Here is a 23,642-nt window from a genome sequence, read left to right as displayed (position 1 = left end):
TTGTTAAACATTGATAGTGCCTTCTGTGCTGGGAATGGGAGCATGGGGACAGCGCCTGGAAAACCAGGGAATGCTGACGCTGCCAAATGTCTGTTTGGCTTTGGGGTTGTTTTTCAGTTGATGCCCGATGATGGCAAATAAGTTCTCTGTTTCAGCTCTGTTACAGGCCTGGGGTGAGTTGGGCCTAAATTTAGAGCGAGAAGTGAGTGATAAATGACAAAGGGCTAATTGGAATTCTATGAATGAGTCCATTTCCTGCCATTGACTCCAATTCCAGGTGGACTTTAATCTGTGCCGTGTAGCCTGCGGTACCTGTGGCTGGCAGTCTGGGTTTGGGATCATTTTGGGAAGTGTCTGTATGGCCGTGGTACAAATTATACCCCTGAAGAAGAAAACAGTTTCTTTTTGAACTTAATCACTTAGCAGAAAGCTGGCAATTGCCAGTCTGTCTCAGAAAATAAACTATCTTTTGCTTTTACTTTTTGTGCACGTGCATTTGAGGGGGTTGATGCTTATTGTCCTCAAGTTTGTGCCCTGTACCACTGCAGTGGGGGTGTGCCAAGGTCTGTCCTGAGCTGTACATGTGGCACAAGTGGTAAAACCACTTTAAACGTAGTATCTGAGTAGAAAGAAGGATGTTCATGCACAGCTGCAGCGATGCATGACCTGCAGTTGAGATCTTAAACTCTGTGGTTTTTTGAATGCTTGCAGCTGGTCCTGACAGCTGCTGGAGCTCAGTTGTGGTGGGGGTTGATTAGTTATTTATTTATTACTTTTTAGACATACCCACCAGGCTGCAGACAGGGGGAACACTGTAAAAATGTAAATATTTAAACTTCATTTCCTTCGGGGTGACTCTGCCCTCCCTCTTTCTGTTTGGGCGGGAGGATTTAAAAAGGATGAGTCTGTTCTTCCTCCAGCTTAAAGCACTTCAACTTTCTGCTCTTGAGGTGTCCTCTTGTCCTTCCATCCTCAGCAGAAGCAACTCTTACTTTTGGAAGAACTTAGAACTCTGTTGTATTACACAACAGCTCCTGCTCTTTGCTAAAGGAAGATGGAAAAGGAATCAAGTAAACAAGGAGTGCTCCAGTGGTCTTTGGGAGCGGGAGGCTTGGCTGATGTTTGCGGTCGATTCAACTTTCAGAATCACTCGCTGTGGAATGGAACAGTTGATTTGTGTGGTTTTAGAATGCTGTGTGAAAGGTGAGGGATGGTTTGACTGTGTGCACGTTGCTCCAGGCCCCCGGGCGCTACCTGTGGGTGCCGGTGCCCCTGGCACGGAGCTCACTTGGGCTTTAGTGCCTCTAAATGTTCCCTTCTAGAGGTTAACCTGAGCTGAAGCCCAGCTCCTGAGAGCCCAGCAGGGCTGTGCACTGTGCTGTGGAGGAGGTGGCTGTGGCTCTCGGGCTGTGGGAGCGTTGCCCTCTGGCAGAACTCAGCGAGGAGCAGCAACACAGGCAAAGCCTTTCCCTTCGGAAGGCTTCAGCAAGACTTCAAAAGCAACTTTCTAGCCTTGGGAGGTGTTTGTGCTGCCTGGACCTGGCTCCATGTGTGCTGCTTCCTCCCTGGTTTTCGTCCAGCCTCTCTCTGAACACACACTCGAAGCTTTGCCTCAGTGTGTCTTTGCTGCAGGTTCCTTTTGTTTGCTGGAGAACACTCCTGTGCAGTTGGCTTTGAACTTTGAACCCCCACACAGGGATTGCTGGCTGGAAAAATTCATGTGTTCATATTTAAGGTGATAAAACCCCAGGATTTTGGTAAAAAACCGATGTTAAAATTTCTTCAATCCTGTATCTACACATATCTTTTATTCAGATATCAAGATATAAGATATATTAAAATATATTTCATATATGTAAAAAGATATAATAAGATATAAAGATATATCAGATATAAAGATATCTCATTAATGTATCTTTTATTACTGTGTTATCTATATATATGTTATTATTTTATATTATATCTACATATATCTTATTCAGTACAAAGTTGAGCAGATTAAGTGCTGTATTTTGTAACACCATAAGCCCTCCTAACCAGCAATCAGGAAAACAAACATACCTGTGCTCTTAAAAGATCCTTTTGTTTGTGTCTGCTCTTGTTATACGTCATCTGGTACTAAAAATAAATATAACTCACCCCATCTCAAAGGCATCGACCATCCAGGGTTTTACCACTGTGAGCTGTGGAGCTCATTCCAGCTGCTTTTAAGTCGAAATGTTTGGTGCTGAAGTCTGACTATGTTGTGGTTGTACTGTATTTTCACAACTTGCTTTTGGTGGGAGCTTTGGGTGGGAGCTGTAAACACCTCTGGGGGATCAATATTTTACATGTCGAGGCTGTAGCTGAAGTGATTCAGCTTTGCACAGCAGGGTTGGACCACGGCCACAAAAGGCTTTTGCAGAGCAGACAGAGACTCATGGAGGGGAATATTTTTTCCCCAGTGCATATTTTTTTCCCCAAACCCCAGTGGGTTTGGTCCCGGCTCATCTGTCTGTTGTTTCTGTTTGGTGTTGGAGTTGTGAGCTGTGCAAGGTAAAACTGCCACCTAAAGCAGAGCTGCACTTCTTGAGGTGCAAAGAAATTGCTGCTGCACAGGAAGGACAATATTACAGGGTCAGTAGTTGTGTGGGGGCTTTGTACCATCATATGATGGTGTATTTTTTTTCAATTATAAGCATGTTGTAACAGCCTTTAGGTGCTTTGTGGACTTCCTACTCTTTCCTTGTACTGCTAATGTGGCAAACTCTGGAAAATAGTGTGATGTTTGTGTGTCCTTGAGGATTTTTACCTGCTGGAAATGAGGAGATTTTGATCCTATAATCAGTCACTTCTCCGTAGATCGTGGTCATCTCCTGGCAAACTTCTCTGAGTGTAATCTTGTTCATCTTTTGGTGAACATGCAGAACTGAAGACTGGATAGATAATGGCACCTAATTTTTAGCTTATGGGTTTTCCTGTGCTTTGTTCTTCCCTGGCTGTGAGCTGAGCTGCTGTCACTTTGTTTTCTTTGACCTCAGCCTCTGGGAACTTGGTGCTTTATTACTCAGCCTTCACACACTGCTCCTGTGCCTCATGACTAAATTCCCAGTGTTTTGGAAAGAAGCACCAATGGAAGAAAAAAAAAAATCACCAGAATTATTTCTGTTTCTTCCTTTGCTGTACATAGGAAATTGTGGTTTTCTTTGGGAGATTGTTTCCTGCAGAATTCCCTGCCCCATCTCCAGTGCCCTGGAGATGTCTAATTACAATTAGGTGCTACAGTCTAAGAAAACTTATCCTCCTTTTTTTCCTCAGAGGACTGACTAGTTTTCCTGATATATCACGGGGCAATGGCTGAGCTAATGATGAAGATGTTTTAGAAAGAGTGAGCCCTGAACCTCAGTCTTGCAGAATGGGCTGCCTGGATAACTGTTAGTGACATACCTTATCTCCTGTTTTATTTTTAGTTGCTCTTCTACAACGGGTGGCAGAATTGGAAAAGGTCAATGCAGAATTTCTGCGCACAAAGCAGCAACTTGAGCAAGAATTTAATCAAAAGAGAGCCAAATTTAAGGAGTTATACCTGGCTAAGGAAGGTAAGTCCTCAATTCTCTTCAAATAATCTCTGTATGAACAATAGGCTTTTAAACAGGTATGATAAGAACATAAGAGAGGAGCAGAGTAAGATTCAATAGGTGGCTATTTAGCTTCCTGGAGTGGATTTTTAGAATTAAATTGAAGGTTTTGCCTGCATGGATAGGAGTCAGAGCAACTTGATGTCCATGCTGAAACTCCACCACTGAGTTTTAATTCTTCCTGAATTCATTGTGAGCTCATTTTCTCTGAGCAGCAGCTGATCTGGGAAGTGGAAAGACATCTCCTGGCTGCTGTGCTGTTTGTACTTTGTGGCCAGCTTTTCTGTGTAGCATTAATTTGTCTTAAATTTCCATCTGAGGTAGGCTGTAAGCAGACAAACATCATAAAAGTTTTAATACCAGCCAAGGGCATCTATTTCAATAACACAATTTATAGGAAAATTCGAACCATATGAGCTCAAATATCTGATGAAGAACTGGAGAGTAGAGATAGCTGTTCTGAGAGCCAAATTGATTTATTTCTATTTCTGATGATTTTCCTGTCTTTAACATATGAAAGCAGAGCCAAAAAATAATGCACTAAGACTGCAGCTGCTGTATAAGCTTATGAGAGCAGAAATACAACAGGCATAATGCAGATCAGATCATACAGAAAGCCTGTTGCTTGGTGTTTTAACAGCTGAATGAAAGGAAATTTTAAGATATACAAGACACTACTGATGAGATCAGCAATAGATCTCCCATTTTGGTACAGTCAGAAAACAGAAAATAAAAATAAATTGTGACAGGGGAAGAAAACAAAAACAACTTTCACATGTACTGAAGTGAAGGGACACCAGAGGAGAATATACAAGCAATTACTTTCCTTTCTTTTTTTGCTTCCCTGTCTCCCAGACCCTTTCCTAAATGTACTTTGGGACTGTTGCAACCCATCCTTAATAGTGGTGTCTGAAAACTAAATAATATAAATGCTACAGAGACTTGGCTTTTTTATTCAAGGATTAATGCCCTTTTAAGTACCTGATTAGTTCTGGATTCCATATCCTCTCTCAAGGGGTGGGAGCACCAGGATTGATTTTTGGCACTGAGGGAAGTACCTGGGGGTAGCTTGGTGTTTGTTGTGCATTGGCCAGATGTTTCAGCTAAAAGTGAAACAGGCTAACACAAAACTGTATTTTGTGCTGGTGCTTTTGGAATTCATTATATAACATAGATCTTCCAGAGCTGTTTGTTTCAGATTAACTGAAAACTCGGGAGGATAATATGAAATTAGTTTAATTTCTGTTTGTAGTTGCAGCAATTAGAGAAATAGTGGGTGTTCCACTGAATGTATCCCTTTTATTAGTAGAAGCTCAGTGTTAGCAAAGTCATGGTAAAGAGCAAATTAGCCTGAAGAGTTTTCTTGTGTGGGCTCCATGAAGTGGTCACAGAGAGTTTCTGCTCAAGAAATATGAAGTGTTCTATCCAAATTCAGAACCAAGTTGGTGCCAGAAGTGGGGGAAAGACTGTCTTCCTCTTTTTCTTACCTTTTCAAGATTCTTTACCAGAATGAGTTAAATAAAGAGAACTAAATAAAAGCATAGTTGACTTCCATCAGGGATATTGGGTCTTAGGTTATATCTGCAGTGTCTGCTTTGTGACTGTATCCATGAGAATATACTTCTTTAATAAAAACAAGGGCAAGCAGAGCCAAGAAATAGCATTCCCTAAAGATACCTGCCAACTTTTGTGCAGTTATTATGGTAGATGTTTTAATATCAGTGCACTGTTCTTTGCCATAGCAACTAGGGATACTTTTCAGGTTGAATTTATTAATCAAGCTAAATATATGTAATCCTTCTTTCAGAGGACCTGAAAAGACAGAATGCAGTGCTGCAGGCAGCCCAGGATGATCTGGGCCAGCTGAGGACCCAGCTGATGGAAGCTCACGCAGAGATGGAGAACATCAAAGCAATAGCTACAGTGTCAGAGACCACCAAGCAGGAGGCCATCGATGAGGTGAAGAGACAGTGGCAGGAAGAAGTAGCTTCACTACAGGCCATTATGAAAGGTAACAAGCAGGCAAGCTGCTGAGATCAGCCACCTCTTCAGGGATTTGTGCCTGCTTTTGCATGGAATGTGGATGACTGCTTGTCATGGCTTGGGAAGCTGGGCTGCAGAAGTGCCAGCTGAAGTGCAGCTCCCAAGTGTGTGAGGAGGAGCTTGCTGGTTCTATTCTGTTAACATAAGGATAGAATTTAGAAGGAATCATGGCAATAGCAACTCTCATGTATATGCAAAGCATCTTTGAGGGACTATGAATGTGATACTTGATCCTTCCATGAAGATAGAAGTGTGATGCTTGTAATTTGACAAGTCTGAAAACAGCTTTAGGCTGACAGCACGATTCTCTTCTTCTGTGTGAACATAGTTCTGCTCTCACACAGCCAGGTGGGCTTTTCCCCAGGCTAGTGACTGCACATGCTGCTCTGGATCAGTCCTGGGTTCTTTTCTTTGTTACATTTGCACGTTGTACAGCTGTTGGCATTTCTGAGTGCAAAGAGCAAAATGCAGGATGTAAACTGGGGACAGACTGTTGCCACAGCTGTCTGTTGTCTTAAAGGTTCATAAACAGGATCACACTACCCTGAACCTGTTGGCTGTAGGCAGTTCTTCCATCACCTGATTATGCTTTTCACCCAGAAAAGACAAACCTTCATGTATATTGAGTACACAAAAGTCTGTTTATTTATGCTCTGCATAGATACATGAACCTAGATTAAGGCTCGGTTGTGCCAGCTGCTGTCCCTGTGTAAACACAGCTCCTTACCTGAGGGGGAAATGTTAATCATAGGGAAATGAAAGCCATGTGAGAAGTTTTTGTTTCTTTGCATTTTGGAGTAAATAAGTAAGGTTTTGGTGGTTTGTTTGCATGATGTGCTTGGAGGTACAAAATGAGCTGCTAAATGGGATGATAGTCACGTACATTTACATTGCATTTTACAATTGCTTTGAAATTAAGAGTTACACAGATTTGAGGGCTTATTTCTTTGTGTTCTAGTGTTGGTACAAATTGAGATACAGTTCCTTTGGACTTTTTACTTATGAATTTGGATTTGGGGGCAAGAATCAAAGGGAAGGGAGAGTTCTTGTTTGTCCTGGTTTTGATCGATTATAATAAATCATTGGCTGGTTGCAGATGAAACTTCTTAAGCTCTGTTCTTTAACTTACATTGAAAATAAGTTTTGCAAATGCTGTTTTATAGAGACTGTTCGTGACTATGAGCTCCAGTATCACCACAGGTTGGAGCAGGAACGAGCTCAGTGGAACCAATACCGGGAGAACGTGGAACGGGAAATTGCCGAGTTGAGGCGGCGACTGTCTGAAGGGCAGGAGGAAGAAAACCTGGAAAATGAAATGAAAAAGGTACACTGAAATCTAGTTCTTCAGTTTCTGTTTGAAGACACACTTGTGGTGTTCCACATGAGTTCGTTTCCACGCCTGCTGTAACTCCTCAGCTGTTCACACAGGCCTCGTTCTGCCAACTTCCAGCCTTTGTTCATGGAAGTCATCATGACCTGATCCTGCATCTGAATCCATGAGGGTATTGTACCCAGTCGGGTGGGTTCAGTGAGAGGATTGTACCTGAGAAGATGACAGTTTTGCCTTCAGCTTGTAAAAGCAGGTGGGCTCGTGAAGTCCCTTGTCATAATGTCAAATGAGCTCAAGTAAAACCACCTTCAGATTTTTCTGCATTGGCTGCAGTTTTGTAAAATTCCCTTTTCACTTCTGCACATATATCCCTTTTCTGAGATCTTACAAATTTACTGGGCCCATTAAAAACCTCAAAATATCTAAAATGCCTTTTCTCTAAATTAAGCCATCTTTGTGCATCACAGCACTGCTGGCTTCCTGTGAAGTACAGAACTGTGCTGTCACAAAACAACAGGCTCTGGATGATGAAAAATAATTGCCCTGGAGTATGGACACATATTGTTGTAGTTGTTCAAAGATCTGTGACTAAGAAAACTTCACAGAAGTAGATGGAGGCGCCTCGCCTTGAGTTTGGATTTTATTTTGTCTGTTGAGGTTGAAGATTTGTTGTGTTTCAGGCAGGAAGGAAATTGAACCTGTCATAATAGGTCAATGTTTTGTAATCTTTGTTTATCTTGTTATAAAAACTTGCATTTAAGTGAATTTGTCTTCCCAGTAAGCTTACAGTAGTCTTCAAGTTGTTGTTAAGACAATTTTAAAGCAATGAATTAATTTATGTTCAATAAGGGAGTAGACCAACATCTGATAATCTGCCACATCACTGCATTTCCCTGTTTCTGCTGGCTGTCAGCAGCAGAAGGGTAGTGTTGAATATCACAAGCATTCCACATAAGAAGCATTTTAGCTATTTGTGCTGTGTTGTAGCAAGCAGTCGGTGTTAGTGTTGCAAAATGGAATTTTTTCTGAGACTTAGGAAGAGATTCTTGACTGTTGCCAGTTGTAGTTGCATAATTGCTGTTGCTGCTCAGTGGGACTGCTCTTCATGTAGCCCTGATTTCCAGAGGCAAGAGTCAGGGGGAAGCCTGTTTGCCAGTGTTGTCACAACAGAAGTGCTGCCACTGGAATTGTAAGACACAATTCTGTTTTTAAGAGAAGGTTTTAGCCTTATCAAGCGAAAAAAGACTTTGGTTGAAGCTGGAAGGAAGGTTCAAAGTGGGACCAGTGTGGTGAGTCTTGTACAAACAACCCAGTCCTGGCAGTGCAGTCCCAACCAACTGCCAATAAGCATTTCAGAAAACAATCTCTCTCAACTGGTTCAGATTCTTAATCTGAATTCACTGATCATGTAAGTTGGAGTTGCAAGTTGCTGATGTGACAGCACAGCTCACCTGAACTCAGTGGCTTCAATATGGAAGTTTAGTATAGCAGATAAATAGTGTTTTCAACTATACCCCTTTTAAAAGTGAAATAAATATCCCTGGTGGTCCTAAAGGAAGAGGTGATCAGTTTATTAATCTCTGATTAATAAAGCTTGGAAAGCTTTCTAGGCCTGTAAAGCAGAGGAGCATGTACTTTATGTAATGGGGGGGGAGGGGGAAATCTGGTCTTCAGAGTACAGCTTGAAATAATTGCTTAAACTACTTTGCATGGGGTTTTAATCTTCTTTGTCATTATTAAACCTGTGAGGTTTTTCCTCAGGGAGACTGAGAATTAGATCAGAATTAGGAAAAGGACATTTGATTTTACCTAAAAAACAAACAAGCAAATCCCAAGCCCATAAAAAGCTGTGTTTGGCCAGCAAAATAGGGAATATTCCTGTGTCAGCAGTCAGTGTGAAAAGAGGAATTTTCTTGATCACTTGGGATGTGCTATTTGAAGACTTGTGATCAATTCCTCCTGCAAAATGGCATTTCCAGCCAGCAGTGTTCTATTTATCCTTCATCTTCATAATGCTCTGTTATAAGGGTGGATTTATTTTATGGAAAAGCAAAGCATAAACTTGAAGAGAGCTTTTAAAAATACCTTCATCTCGTAGCCAGTTCTAGGGAATCCACAAAGAAGTAAAAAAATAAAACAAAGTACTTTTCTCTCTGGGTTATAAGTAGATGCTGTACCAGCAGATAATATATCACATTTCTTAAAACTGTCAGGAAACCATACCATCATCTGGAATTCTCAATGGGAGCTGAGGTGAGAAGAATGAGCAGACCAGAGACATGATTGTGAGCCATGTGTTTCTGTCCAGGGCACTGGATAATATCTCTGTTCAGTTGTGTTCAATTTGACTATAAAATTCATTTAAGCTACAAGGAAAACCCATGAAATTTAATACTGTGCCCACATATTTACTAAAAATTATCCTTATTGCCTGCATACTTTTTTTCCCCTGAAAGAGAAGTTAACAAAAGCATTTATAAAGTCTGTAAATAGCTCTCTGAATTTTAAGTTAGTTCATTTGGTTGAAGGCACAGATTTGGAATTTCACACTTCCAGGGTATATATTGTTTGTCCTGATTTGGGAGCACTTGGAGTGGATGGGCAGTATTTTGGTGAGCACCCTGTTTTGAGCTGTATTTATTAGATGTGACCACTTTGCCAGAGGTATCCCAGTCTCTCCTGCAAACCTGGTATTTGGCATTCCTGAGCATCACAGGGAGCATGTCTGGTGGGACACTGGTGCCCTTGTCTGGAAGCAACTGTTTTGCTTTTCCATGTAAATATATTTCAGGTTGCTAATTGCTGTGGAAAAATTCTGTGTTCAATTATTTTTATCATAAAGCAATGATTTCTAAGAAATCTGTGCTGAAAACTTTGTATTATTAATTTCCCTTCCCAAGTCAAAAAAAGTAAATACCTTGGCCTAGTGATTAACATGCTTAACACTCATCTTTCAGGAAGCTTATTGATGATTTATAAAAATCTATTTTCTTATTGGGTTGTGGTACCAGATAGGTTTGGGGTTTTTTGTTTTTACAGATGCTAAAAGCAATCCACCATAGCAGCAGGTACTTCCATGCAAGTTCTTCTCTGGGAATGACTGGGCTCCCGCTGGATAAATGACATGGTGGGGATGAGTTGCCCACTGGCAAATTTTGGCTACTCTTTTTAAAGTCAGACCTCATTTTCTGGTTCAGGAAAGGATCTGTTTTGCTGTTGGAGCTGTGGGGAATATAAATACTCTTCTTAGCACAGTTGTGTCAAACTGAGTAGCAGGAGTCTGCAGAGCAGGTATTTTCCATTTAGAGAGAACAAGGAGGGACAAACCTCCTGTTCTGAAGTTGTGCTTATTGCTCAGGAGAGGGGAAATTGGAAGGGGAGAGTAATCTGATTTCTGTGAGAGGGTTGGCCATAAAATCTGATACACAGTAAACTACTTTAGTTGGTAATGATAAAGAACAGTGGAATAAATTTAGAGGGCTAATGCTTTAGTCTTGCTTTAAAGAGAAATTCTCAAATTGTGTCTGTGTGTTTTCCACTTGTCCCCTTTTTAAGGAACAAACTCAGGTATAATATTACCTGGGATTTCTCCAGTCAGGCTTTTGTTCCCCTGAAAATGGCTTGGACTCATTTTTAGCATGTTCTCTCCATGGAATCATCTTCATGCTGTGGTCTGGAGATCCCTCACAGCGTGTTCTGCAGCTGCTGTGCTGGGGGAAGCAGGCTTTGCTGGGGCAGAAGTGGTTTGGCCTCTTGATTTTTGGTTAAGGAATGAGTAAATATGATCATATGTAAAACCATGGCCTTGGACAGCCAAGTTAGTTTGACAAAATGTTAGAAGGAAATAAACATTTCAAGGATCACACCTCCTGGAGGAGTCTGAATAACACCTTTTAGCACAGGAAGTGTGATGCTGTGGCACCTCTTGCCACATGTAGCAGAATCTTTAAGTAGCATTTTTCAACAGGATAGATACTCTCCTTTTATTAAAAGGTTGAGTGGGAATTTTAACCTCAATTTGAGCATCTCAGTAATTCTTCTTCACCTCCAAGAGCAGACCCAGTGACCAGCACTCCTTTTGTTAGCAGGTATCAGCTGTTCTGAGTTCTCAGCTCTGTATCACACTGACCTTTAATATGGATCCTTACAATATGTTGCAACCCCAGTGTCAACAAACTTCAGCTCCATTTACCAAGCAGCAAAAGCTGGAGTAATTTTTCTCTAAGTGGAATTTGATACAGTTTTTTTCTTTCCAGTTGGTCGCTGTTCACAGTCTGGTTTTGCTTTCAGAGAACTTTCTGGCTATTTCTCTGAACTGATGAGTTCCATCATGGACATATTTGTTGCTCTGTGCTCAGTGTTGAACCATGTGAAAACAGACTGGCAGTGAAATATTCCTGCAGTTATCAAGAATAATTAGAAAAGAGCACGTTCAACAGTCCAGAAAATGTTGGGCTATTTTTAGTCTCTATGAGCCAGCTAGAGGTAGCATTAAATGAATGGAAGTGATACAATAAATGAACTATAAAGCACTCTTTGAAGTGGAACTCCTGCTCCCATCTGTTCAAAAATTGTGACTGATGGGTTGCTGGCTGCCAGTGACAGGTCTGGGTGTGCATGTGACAGTCACATGGCCCTGGTATTGAGTTCCCTGCCCTGTGACGTCCCTTGCTTTGCTCACGGATTTTATTGGTGCTCCAGCAGTGACAAAATGTAGCAGAAGACAGGAAAGGGCAGGAAAAGGAAAGGAAGGACAGAGCATTTAAGAAATGGGGATGTCAGGGCCACCCTTTGACATGTGCAGTTCCAGATTTGAACACTGAGTGCTATTTCTCATTTTAATTCTCGTGATTTTTACCTGACTCTTTCTCTTTTTTTTCCCTTTCCTTGTATCAGTCCTTTAATTCTGTTGCCATTTGATCTTTCAGAACTACTTTTTGAAAAAATCACGGGGTTTTTGATAAATTGTCTCTATATATTTTGAAATACTTAGTACAGTTGCACCAAAACATGATGCTACCTCAGGAGTAATTTAAAGCTGAAAAATGATCTTCCAAAACAGAATCAAGCTATACTGTGTGTCATTTTGCAGATCCTTTTACTTTTAATTTCCTGAGTAAGCAACTGCCTGGCCAGTACCTCACCATGCAGTTCTTTTGGGTTTTTTTGTATGTGCTCTGTGGCAGCAGGTTGCAGGACAGTTAGGCCTTTAATAACAGAAAAGTGAAACACTTAATCCATAAATTTTCTCTCAGGTATCAAGAGTGACAGATTTGCTAACATTCTCTTCTAAAGCAGATATTCATGGCCTAATCCATATGTGGATTTAAAATTTAGTGGCCTTCTGTGAACAGAGTAATATCAGCCTGTTGTCACAGAGGTGGCTGCAGAACTAAATAAGCAGCAGTGGGAGTGAAAGTGGAAGTTCAGTTAGCTTTTCTGGTTGATGTAGAGATTTTCTCCAAATGTCTCCAGTACTGGAAGCTGTTGTGGTGAAAACTGTGGTGATGATGTGTTACAATTTATTGCCCCAACTCCAGGCCCAGGAAGATGCTGAGAAGCTGCGTTCGGTTGTGATGCCCATGGAGAAGGAGATTGCAGCCCTCAAGGAGAAACTGGGAGAAGCTGAAGAAAAAATCAAAGAGTTGGAAGCATCCAAGGTGAGGTGGAGCTGTAACTGGATCCTGTTTATATCCTGCAACCTGCTAATTTGGTGCAGAGAAGTCAGATTTTGTAAGAGAGAAAAAGTGTGTCTCGTGAAACTCTTCATGCCCCACACATCTTGTCTCCTGTAGCTCAAATGGCATATTTAGCCTGTATATATATTTTTCAATCTTTGTTTTGGGGGTTGGCAGTGTGTCTGTGTGTGATCTGTGCTCAGAGTAAATTGCACAGCTTCAGGTCTGTAATAGGAAAAACTCCAGAAAAAATCCCTGCTTTGCACCTGTCCGGCAGCCTGGCCTTTAGCTTACCGTCACACTTGGAGCCACAGAGACTCTGGGAGTCAGATTTTTCCATCTCAAAGGCTTAAAGGCTGTAGCAGATGGAAGACTTGGTGTCCTGGGGCAGGAGAAGCTGTCCCACTGTCAGTGGCAGTCAGAGCCCAAGGGCTGTCCTGAGCCCTGGGCTGGCACCGGCACCTCCCGGCCTGTGGTGAGGAAGATGAACAGCAGCTCTGTGCAGCCAGTTAGGAACTGCCTGAAGGCTTTTGTTTCCTCCAGGACAAAACCTCCTGTGATTTGTGACTCAGCAAACCATAAAACTGAATAGTGCCATAAAGAGATCTTTCACTCTTGTTCCTTGTTCCAAGGTGGGATCTGTTTCTCCATCACGTCTGACAGATGTTTAGGTAACCCTGTCTTCAAAGGTTCTCACCAGAGCTTCTTCAGCCTCTGCAGGGCTTTGTTAGTTCTTTGTTGTTACCTTTGCTATTTAAAAAACAAGAAGAAAACAATCTAAATATATTTCTTCAGTATTTCTTGAAATAATTGCTTTTCACTGACAGATTTCCTTTCTTTTTGCAACAGTATTTCATGAGTTGGAATCTTTCTTTTCTTGTCTGTCCCTAAGTTTTCTCTCTTCTTAGGCTCAGTTCAAGCTTGCCCCATAGTCCTGTTTTCTGACTACTGTTATTGCTCTATTTTAAACCATCTCCACATCCTACTTATTTGTTGGCTTATCAGCACTAATTAAGGGATTGCTTCTCTATCTGCTTTCCTGAGATATTTTGCCCCTTTGCCATCTCAGTGCTGTTGTGATCCAGCTGTTATAACTGTGATGCACTGATAGGTTGTACTTAGCAGAATTTTAATGAGTAATGTGTTCAGAAATAAATACAAGCATTGTGCAAGTTGAATATTTGTGATTTCTAGAAATAAACTTACCTTTCAGCACCTGTCCATTACCTGAACAGGCAACACTCACTTCTAACAAGAAGGAAATTCCTGAGAGTGTCCCCAGACTGGGATGGTTGACTTTCCCTGTTTTTATTCAGGTTAAAGAACTGAACCATTATTTGGAAGCTGAGAAGTCATGCAGGACAGACTTGGAGATGTATGTGGCTGTTCTCAACACACAGAAATCAGTCCTGCAGGAAGATGCAGAGAAGCTGAGGAAAGAACTCCACGAAGGTACCTCCCTAATAACAAACCTCTCATTCTTCTTCACTTAAGGATGCAAACCCCAACATAGCTGTTAATTATTTTCTCATCTCTTATTTGAATTGGATTTAAAGAAACTGGGAGGGGGAAGCAGTGTTTTTAAATGTGAAAGGCCTTAAAATGTTGTTGAATGTGGGGTTCTTTTATGACAGAGAAAAACAACGGAGCCATTCATTTTCTCGAGGGATGCTCTTGAATTTCTAAGTTCTTAAAGTGTTGTAAGCTTCATTCTTATTATATGTGTCTTATTTGTGTATCATTATGATCATTATTTCCATAATGTAGTGATCTGGCTCCCTGAGGTGTGTCAGTGCTGGTGCTGGAGTGGGTGTGTTAATGGCAGTGCAGAGGAATGAAATCCAGAACCTGCTGCCGAAAGAAATTGGGATGTAGGAGACAGTCTTTTGAAACCATCACTACAAAAAATAAACTATTAGAACTCATGAATGGAGTTGAGGTGTTAGCCTCCTCATTGGGAAATTGTAAACTGTCAGTAATACATCCCTTATCAAAAGCCAAGTTTGGGAATTAAGAAAATGTCTTATTTCATCCTGAACAGTTATTGAACAGAGCCCGACTGTGTGATTAGAACAATAACTGCTTTTATTCAGGAAAATGCATCTCTTTGGCAAAGATGTTAAAACAATTCTGGTTCAGAGTGACTCTCTTTCTGCACAGTTTGCCACCTCTTAGAGCAAGAGAGGCAGCAGCACAACCAGTTGAAACACACGTGGCAAAAAGCCAATGACCAGTTCCTGGAGTCTCAGCGTTTACTGATGAGGGACATGCAGAGGATGGAGATCGTCCTGACCTCGGAGCAGCTCCGGCAGGTGGAAGAACTGAAAAAAAAGGATCAGGTTACTGGCTGCTTCCCTCTTTTCCTTTCTGTTTTTTTGGGATGCTGTGGGTTTGATGTGGTGTAACAGGTATGGAAATCAAGCGTTGGAGACGAGCGTGTCAATACCTCAAAAATCGCGAGCTGACAGTTGGAACAGGAATCTTCTGGCAGTTTTATAACAGAAACTCTCCAGCATTTTAATATTAATGTATACAGTAACTTTAAAAGTAATGTTGCCAATAGTTAAATAGGTAATAATATCCAGAAATTAACCTTGAAGGAAGAAACAGTCATCTGTGAGGCGAAACAACTGGGGTAAGGATGTCAGGGCAGCAAGTTTCACTTCTTTCTAGGTTTTTCCAGTCAAATACATATCTTAGGTGTAAATTAAGACCTTGGTCTTAAGTTATCTTATACAAATGATTGTGTACATACTTTATGACTTAATGATCTATGATGTCTTTCTTTGGATTCTTTTCCCTTGTTTAGAGTGATCAAGGCACCTGCTCTTTTCACACTTTTAGAGTTCATGCTTGTAAATGGCTGTTAATGGGCCTTCAGGGATGCAAATATATATATATATATATTCTGTACAACAGCCAGTGTAGCAGCTAGTTTTGTTCCTTATTTGGTAATGCCCATAATAAGAATTTTCACCTAGGTAATATGTTCTTTGAATAAAATTATTCTAAAACATGAATTGGCCACTAAGCTTGGAAAGTAGGTTCTCATTTAAGTCAGTTTGGGTGCCTTGTGAAAAGAACACTAAATTTTTTAACTAAAAGAATATTTCTGTGATAAACACTGGGGATTTAACCAAAATAATATTTTCCTGTGTCTTTTTTGTAGCTTAGTTTATCATGAAAGCTGATGTCATGACTACTGTGGCAAAATTGAATCCCATTTTATTTGTGTTCTCCATTGACCACTGATTTCTAGGAAGAAGATGATCAGCAAAGGCTTAGCAAGACAAAGGAAGAGAAGCAGAAAGATTCAGATGATGAAACAAAAGCTTCATGTTCTCTGGCCCCTGAGGAAACCCTTACCCAGCTCTCTAATGAAGAGGTAAAACCATTGGATCTTTCACTTGCACATTCCTCCTTGCAAATGCAAGTGCAAAGTTAGTCTCCTTCATTCTCTGTAGCCTCTAATTCTCATTAAGCAATAAAAACTCCTTGGAGGTGAACTTGAGTATATAAATTGTAATAAAGATTGGAAGACAACACTGCACAATCCTGAGAGGTGCCATTAAAAATGGTAATTTACATTTTGCATTCTGGATGTGAACTGCTGTTACATTTTCTTTGGCTTTATGACCATGTTTTAACACAGCTAAATATTCAGAATTAAGCCAATTATATCTGAACATTCAGCAAGTGGTGTTGTGGCTACTTTGCTAACCTACTTGTTGAATTCTGTGCTTGCCATTTCACAGGGTCCATTTTGGTTTTGTAAGTCAAAAGAAGGAAAAATTAATAAAAACCCACTAAGTTTTTGTGCTACAGAAGCTTATTTAAGCCTCAGGAGACTCGAGAATTTCCAGAGTAAGCCAGTATTTTGCCTGGTTTATTTATCCTTTTCAAAGGGAAAAAACCTGTATACTTCTAGAGTCTGCTCTTAATTTTTATCAAGGGTTTATAACAGTTCAGAATGCAGAAATAGCATCTAAGTGTAGCTGAGATCCAGTTCTACCCTTCATCCTACAGTCAGGACACAACTTTCTGTTACAACTGCTGTGTGCAAACTGACCCTTCTGTACCCAGATATGCAAATAAGACACATTGATGGTGAACAAAAAATTTATCTTGTGTTGTTTTCTTTAATCTCAGTTCCTTGGATATGCTTTAGTCCCTTAATCACAAACATATGTACAATTCCTAGAATTAAATATAGTGGCAAATTTTACATTTTGAGAAAGGGCTTAGTTTCCAAAGTGTTTTGGTTTTCTATATGTCTTTGGTTTTGTTGTTATTTATGACCTTTTTAGCTGTACAGAGGGTGTTTGATGTGTGGTAATGAATCATGTTATCCATCATGTCCTTACAACTTGTCATAATTTGAGTTCTGAGCCCTTCTGTGTGGGGCACTTTGCAATACAAACAAATGATCTGTTGATTTCTTTTGGTTATCACCAAACAGTTGTTGTCTGAATCTACAGTTTTATATAAGTGTGTATTCTCTTGACATTTTTATTATGAACTTAAACTCATATATATAAATGCAAATAAAAATATTATTGCCTAAAAATGATTAAAACAAGGCATTTACAACAGTCATAATCCAGTAGTGCATAATATATGTATATTATAGGTTATAAGCACCTATATGAAGTGCCAGCAGCCTGCTGGTCTCTGCTGGACCTATTTCAGAAGTGATAATTTTTCTCAAGAGGCTGGTTTTCAGTGTTATTTTCTTCCTGTGTCTGATGGCAAAGCAAAAGTGCATAATATATTGGAAGGTATTTTGAAAGCAGTCATATGCTTTTTAAATAAAGCCTTGCTGCTCTCTTTTCAGTGCTACAAAAAATAAAAATAGATCCAGGAGACTTAATGTGCCTCAGACAGGCACAGGACAGCTTGTGTGACTTTTGGTGCTGGCCCTCCCCAGGATACCCTTCTGTTCAAGCCCAACCTTTTCCCTTTTCATTTTATTTTATGTACAAATAATCTTGTGAAGAAAATATTTCAGTATTTTGTGAGATGCTCAAATCAGAAGAAAGGAACAGAACAACAACATTCACTTGTCAGTACAGAGCAGATTTTAAGGATATCATTCTTTATTTAATTTTTTTGTTAGTGTGAAGTTTTTTGGTTTATGAAAGACTTGTGAATTTACTAGTGAAGATGGAGTATTTGCCTACTGTGTTTAGGTTACAGTTGTAGAAGGGATATTGCAAGTTTATCTCTTCAGGGGAAGAAACATCTTGTTTCAGATATTGGAAGATGGAAGGTGACTGTGTCCTTGCTTGTCTGGCAGGAAGACAGATTCTTACAAAAACATTTTGTTAACGGAAGACTCTTCTTTACTTGTTTTATTTGTTTTTTTTTTAATTCTAGCAGGCACATTGCAGTTCTCTGTCCTTTCCTCTGCCATCTTAAGCTCAGTGATCAGGTGTTCTTGCCAAAGCCAATTTAAATTTGCCTTTACCAGGTCTGATATTGGTGTCCAGCATTCCTCTTGTACCTTACCAAGGTGGAGTATGCAATTTTTTCTTCCTTGTTTTCCCATCCCAGGTGCAGGTGAACAGCACCCATGGCTCAGTCCATTCCCTGGATGCAGACTTGCTTCTTTCTTCTGGAGAGTCTTTCAATAAATCAGACACTGATATGTTTAAAGATGGACTAAGGAGAGCACAGTCAACAGACAGTCTGGGGACATCTGGGTCTTTACAGTCCAAAGCTTTAGGATACAACAACAAAGCAAAGTCCGCGGGGAACCTGGACGAGTCGGATTTCGGGCCACTCGTCGGAGCGGATTCGGTGTCTGAGAACTTTGATACGGCCTCCCTTGGATCTCTGCAAATGCCAAGTGGGTTCATGTTAACCAAAGATCAGGAAAAAGCAATCAAAGCTATGACACCAGAGCAAGAAGAGACTGCTTCCCTGCTTTCCAGTGTCACCCAGGGCGTGGAGAGTGCTTATGTGTCTCCCAGCGGGTATCGCTTGGTCAGCGAGACCGAGTGGAACCTGCTGCAGAAGGAGGTGAGTCCCTACTGCTGTTGTCACTGCCCTGCCAGGGCAAAGCTCTGCCTCCTTTGCTGTCCACACAGCCAGGTGTGAAAGGAGAGAGCAGGACACCATAACCTGCTCCCTTTGTTTCAGCATCACTTAAAGAACAGCTGCTCTTCCTAAATGCCTTGGAAACCACAGCCAGCAGCACTCCCCGAGGGCTCCAGGGAGCTGGTGGAAATGAAGCTCTTTGGAAGCATGATCACAGAGTCACAGAATGGCTTGGGTTGGAAGGGACCTTAAAGACCATCCAGTCCCACCCCCTGCCATGGGCAGGGACACCTTCCACTAGCCCAGGTTGCTCCAAGCCCCGTCCAGCCTGGCCTGGAACACTTCCAGGGATGAGGCAGCCACAGCTTCTCTGGGCAAGAGCCATAGGCAGCTTTTCACTTTTCCCTCTTGGAATGCTTCTGTAGGTAAAGCACATTGGATGTGAACAGTGTTACCTGGCTCTGCTTGTGGGACAGTCACTTTTACTAAACACAGGGGAGGGTCTGGCAGGGCTGGCTGTTGATCTCAGGATTGTGTGAGAGGGTGAAAAAAGATGGGAGAACTCCAAGAAAAGGAGAAAATGGGAAACTAAGAAAAGGTGTTATAGTGGAACTGGGGATGACCTGGAAGGAGCAAAGCTAACAGTATTGCTCTGTGTGCCAAGGGCTTTTGCTGAGGGTTCTGCATGGGGTGCAATTTGGAAACGAGCATCCAAACTATGCCTAACACACAAAGCTACCACAGAGGGAGCTTCAGGAAATTTTTAGGCACTTGCATCATCAGAAACCCATTTCTGAGAGCGACAAGCAGCAGATTAGACTAAGCCCTGTGCCAGTTTCAGTGTGGATGACCAAGGAAATTGTTGCTTCTGGGTGTTCTGCCTGTCCATTTTTCAGCAGCTTTATGTGATGCCAGTTCAAAGCTTGCATTTGGTTTCTTGCTGAAAAGGGGAGTATTTGGGGTTTCCTGTGGTTACTCTTTCAGAGGAAGAGAGGCCAAGGAGCAGCACTTTAAGGGGAAGAAAAGGAAGGGTGGGGGGAGATAACAGTCCGTAGTGGGTGGAAAAGAGGACAAGATGGGAGTAAAAAAAAAGGAGTGTAAGAATGCAGGGAAGAAGAGGCCAGATAAAGGACAGATGAGATGAAGAACTAATGATGTTTTTATTTCCTTAATAAGTGCAAATCATTACTTAGGAGGTCTCTCCAAACCTGTTGCAAAGTTGCTTTTTTATTGTTGTTGTTTTCCTGCTGATTTGCTGTGTCTGGAGAAATGACAGCATCCTGATCTCAGAGCTGAGTTAAATCCCCTACTCTTGAGTATTTCCTTGCCCTGTTGCCATTCTGATGATGCTTCACTCCAACCCTTTCTTAGAATTCCAAGCAGAAATGTGCTGCTTCCCACGTGTTTCTGGAGGCAGGAGCACAGGCTGGGTGTGTGGATGCCACTCTGTGGGTGGGACATGGAGCAGCAAATACAAACACAGTTTCAGCTCAAACCTGACTTGCAGCTGAACCTTTGATAGAACTTCCACTTGTCTCTTTGGCCAAAACCCATTACAGTTCCAAACTGGCAGCAGGTTTACTCTTTGTTTCCCTGCTGCACACTATTATTTTCATCTCTCCTGTTTGGTTTCTTTATGTGAAAAGGACACACTGAGTGACTTGATGAACTCTTCCATGTCATGGCTTATTGCCTTTGTGCTGAGAGTGGGACTCCAGCCAGGAAAAGCTGATATCCCACAGCTGATTCACGTTATCCTTTCCTTTTAGAGCAACTTAATCTGGCCATTACACCATTCTGCCACTGTCTCTTACCTGTAATATTTTGTGATCACACAGCACACCTGAGAGTGTGTGGCATTCCTGCATTCCTTGAAGACTTTCTTGGCCTTTCTGGCAGGTGATAACTGTGTGTTCTGCAGGTGCAGAATGCAGGGAACAAGCTGGGCAGGCGCTGTGATATGTGCTCCAACTATGAGAAGCAGTTGCAAGGCATCCAGATCCAGGAGGCTGAGACAAGAGACCAGGTGGGATTTCTCTTCTCACTTTAGAAAGTTTGGTTGTTTTTTGTTTTTGCAGCTGATTTTAAGTGTGTTGACATTGCTCAATTAAAATCTAGATAACTTGTGACATTTTATTGAAATAATCTGATTTGTCATTAGTGTGTGGCCATGAGCACCAATATGTGCATATTTCTGAAGGATTCGCCTCCAAGAACCACTTTATCTGGTGCTATAAGACCATGCAGTAAAGGCACTGTTCTATAAAAAGTGTTCTGCCCATGCTGAAGTCAGTATCTTTCATAATTTATATTTTAAAATGCTTGTCATGCATTAAATTCTATTATCTTTGATACTGGAAGAACTGTTAACAGCAGAGGACCTCATCCTAAGAGCATCAAATGACTGTGGGGTCTTGGAGGATCTTTGTTTCCTGTCATGTACTGAAGAACAGTTTTCAGATGAGTCACATTCTGCTTTGAAATAAGTGATTGAAGTCATTACATGGCAATGGGCCAGAGCAGCCTGGTGTCCCATGGTGTCCTGTGTTTCCTCAGAGGGGTAATCTGTGCTGGAGGGTGTTTCAGAAGAACAGCAAAGGATCTTCTGGGTTGCTGGACTTGGTTTTGTGGTTTGGAGGTGTGTTGTGGTTCAAGAAATAAATGCTCCCCAAGAGAATGGAAAATGAAATGGTTTTGTTGTGCCAACCCAGGTGAAAAAGCTGCAGGTGATGCTGAGGCAGGCTAATGACCAGCTGGAAAAGACAATGAAGGAGAAACAGGAACTGGAGGATTACATGAAACAAAGTGCTGAAGACTCCTCTAATCAGGTACAAGCATTTGGTGACAGAGATGGTGGGGATACTGCTCTTCAAAGGATGTAACAAGAACTCCTCTAGTGTTAGATACAGAGGGACTACTGACTGGAGAGGCAACACAAATGAGAGTTTCTAGGGTTAGTTTTGCTCCACCTGAGTCTGCACAGTTTCTAGATAAATCTAACATGTCTCTGATATCATGCTACTAAATTTTGGCATTAAAATATCAACTCTAACCTTGAAATCTGTTACAGAGTGATAATAGGAATTTGAGTAGTGTTTGAGTTTGGAAGTGACCTGTGTATGAAATAACCCAAACATGCTCTTAACAGTAAGATTAAGCATTACTTAATTACCTCATGTTGTTTTAGAATAACTTAAAAGTTATTGTTTTTGTAAAAAACAATAACAGTAAAGTTTTTGAAGGTGACTGCTTTCAGAAAAAGGTACAAAAGTTACCTTAAAATGCTGAAAACTTAGGAAAAAACCTCTGCAGCTTCCTTTTAGTGCCTGTGAACTGGCTTACTTTTAAATTTGATTAGAGTTAACAGTTTATTTGTTGCTTAGAGTTTGGTAAATAGCATGTAAGTGTATTCTTTGGGTAGAAGCACAGCATCTCTCCTTACTGCCTTGAGCTGCACTCCTGTTTTACTGAACAAGGAATTAACAGCATAAACTTCAGGGGATTAGTTTGAAATGTTTAAAAGGGTATTTATGACTAATAACAGGCAAGAGAACTTTGGGGGTTATTTCTTCTTCAAAATCTGTTTCATGCTTTATTTCTAACATGTCTGTGTGGGTTTTCTTTTTTTTTTTCAGATCTCCCTGCTTATGGCCAAGTGTCAGAAGTCAGAGAACTTCCTCAGTGAACTGCAGCAGGCGTTTCTGCAGGCCAAGAGGAGTGTCCAGGAGCAAATGGTAAGGCAGGTTAAACCCCAAAATCCTTGGCCAGCCCTGTCTGACCCTTGGAGCTCAATATGTTTGTAAAAGACTTTGTCTTGCTGCCCAGCTGGCTGGAGAGAGCTGAGCATCTTAACTTGTAAAGAGGCTGGTCAAGTGAGCTGTGATGGCAAGTGCTGGGCCTGGGACAGTTTGTGTCAGTCTGTTATAGTGTGGTCATGCATATTCATGTGTATGGAGATCCCTAGACAACATTTTTTCCCCTTATTCATTATCTACATTTCATGCCCCTTTAGTATCTTAATTTTACCTCAAATCTGAAGACAGTAGAATTTCTCCAGGCAGTTTTTCAGGGTTCATCACAAGCACCATCACTAGTGAATATTTTCTTGAGTTTTAGAGATGAATGCTCAGTGTTTTTACAGGTCAGGCTTAAAATGTCAACCTTAACACCCAGAAGAGATATGGATGGGAACTTCATTTTCTTAAACTTTTTTTGAGCATCTTGTTGGAATTAAGCCAGAGAACAGGAGTAGGACCTCGTGTTCTAGAGCTAAGCTTGACTTCCTTAGAGCAATTAATTCCCTCCTGTGTTAGAATCAGGGTGGTTCTTTTTTCCTCCCTGGCACAGCATATCTGGGGGACTAAGAGAATTCCTCCTCATGAATGCCAGTATTGCATTTCTGGGGTCTGGTGTTGTCTGTAGGACATCAGGGCATTGCTTGCAGAGATGTTCTGTGGGAGAGCATGTCTGAGGAGGTGCAGGAGACCCAGAAAATATATGAATCTGAGCCTGCTTTTCATGCTGCCCACCCATGGCCCAGCTCCTGTCAGAGCCCAAGTCCCTGATTCCCCATACCAGACCAACATTTCTCTTGGAAAAGTTCACTGGTGTTTTTTCCTTCTATAATGCAGGCAGAGCATGTCCTCTTAATCCTGTTTCTTTACAAGGGATCATCTGTTTTGATGTTCCCCTCAGACAACAGTGGGAGGCAGACACCTACCATGGAAAGTTTCAGGAGGAATGCTTCAGGTTTTTTAATAACCTGCTCTTACAGCTGAGTGCTGTAATTTTAATAAACACTTTAATAAACATCACACTGCCAGTTCCTGAAACCACATGTGATTCCCCCACTCCTACCCCTCCCTGAGCACAGCCAGTTAATGGATAAATACAGAAGAAAAGTGGGAGACTGAGCAATGCTGTATTTATCACTTG

The 23,642-nt window shown here is 41.3% G+C and overlaps 1 protein-coding gene across 4 annotated transcripts in view; it reads left to right on the top strand.

Annotated features, from left to right (window-relative positions):
- The window catches only part of RABEP1 (rabaptin, RAB GTPase binding effector protein 1), a 47,942-nt gene that overhangs the window by 15,306 nt on the left and 8,994 nt on the right, over positions 1-23,642 (top strand). For 3 of the 4 annotated variants that reach the window (XM_064677761.1, XM_064677763.1, XM_064677764.1), the window contains exons 2-12: positions 3,450-3,578; positions 5,425-5,628; positions 6,824-6,984; positions 12,531-12,650; positions 13,985-14,120; positions 14,829-15,007; positions 15,928-16,053; positions 18,222-18,689; positions 20,629-20,733; positions 21,419-21,535; positions 22,343-22,441. In XM_064677761.1, the coding sequence (XP_064533831.1) occupies positions 3,450-3,578; positions 5,425-5,628; positions 6,824-6,984; positions 12,531-12,650; positions 13,985-14,120; positions 14,829-15,007; positions 15,928-16,053; positions 18,222-18,689; positions 20,629-20,733; positions 21,419-21,535; positions 22,343-22,441 (1,844 nt within the window). Of the gene's footprint in view, positions 1-27; positions 89-3,449; positions 3,579-5,424; positions 5,629-6,823; positions 6,985-12,530; positions 12,651-13,984; positions 14,121-14,828; positions 15,008-15,927; positions 16,054-18,221; positions 18,690-20,628; positions 20,734-21,418; positions 21,536-22,342; positions 22,442-23,642 lie in introns of those variants that run through there. The other variant, XM_064677762.1, reaches the window with a different exon arrangement.

Source organism: Pseudopipra pipra, chromosome 21 (genome assembly GCF_036250125.1).
Source record: "Pseudopipra pipra isolate bDixPip1 chromosome 21, bDixPip1.hap1, whole genome shotgun sequence".
Classification (NCBI taxonomy): Eukaryota; Metazoa; Chordata; class Aves; order Passeriformes; family Pipridae; genus Pseudopipra; species Pseudopipra pipra.
Note: the sequence above shows the minus strand (reverse complement) of the source record. Positions and strands in the feature narration are given on the sequence as shown.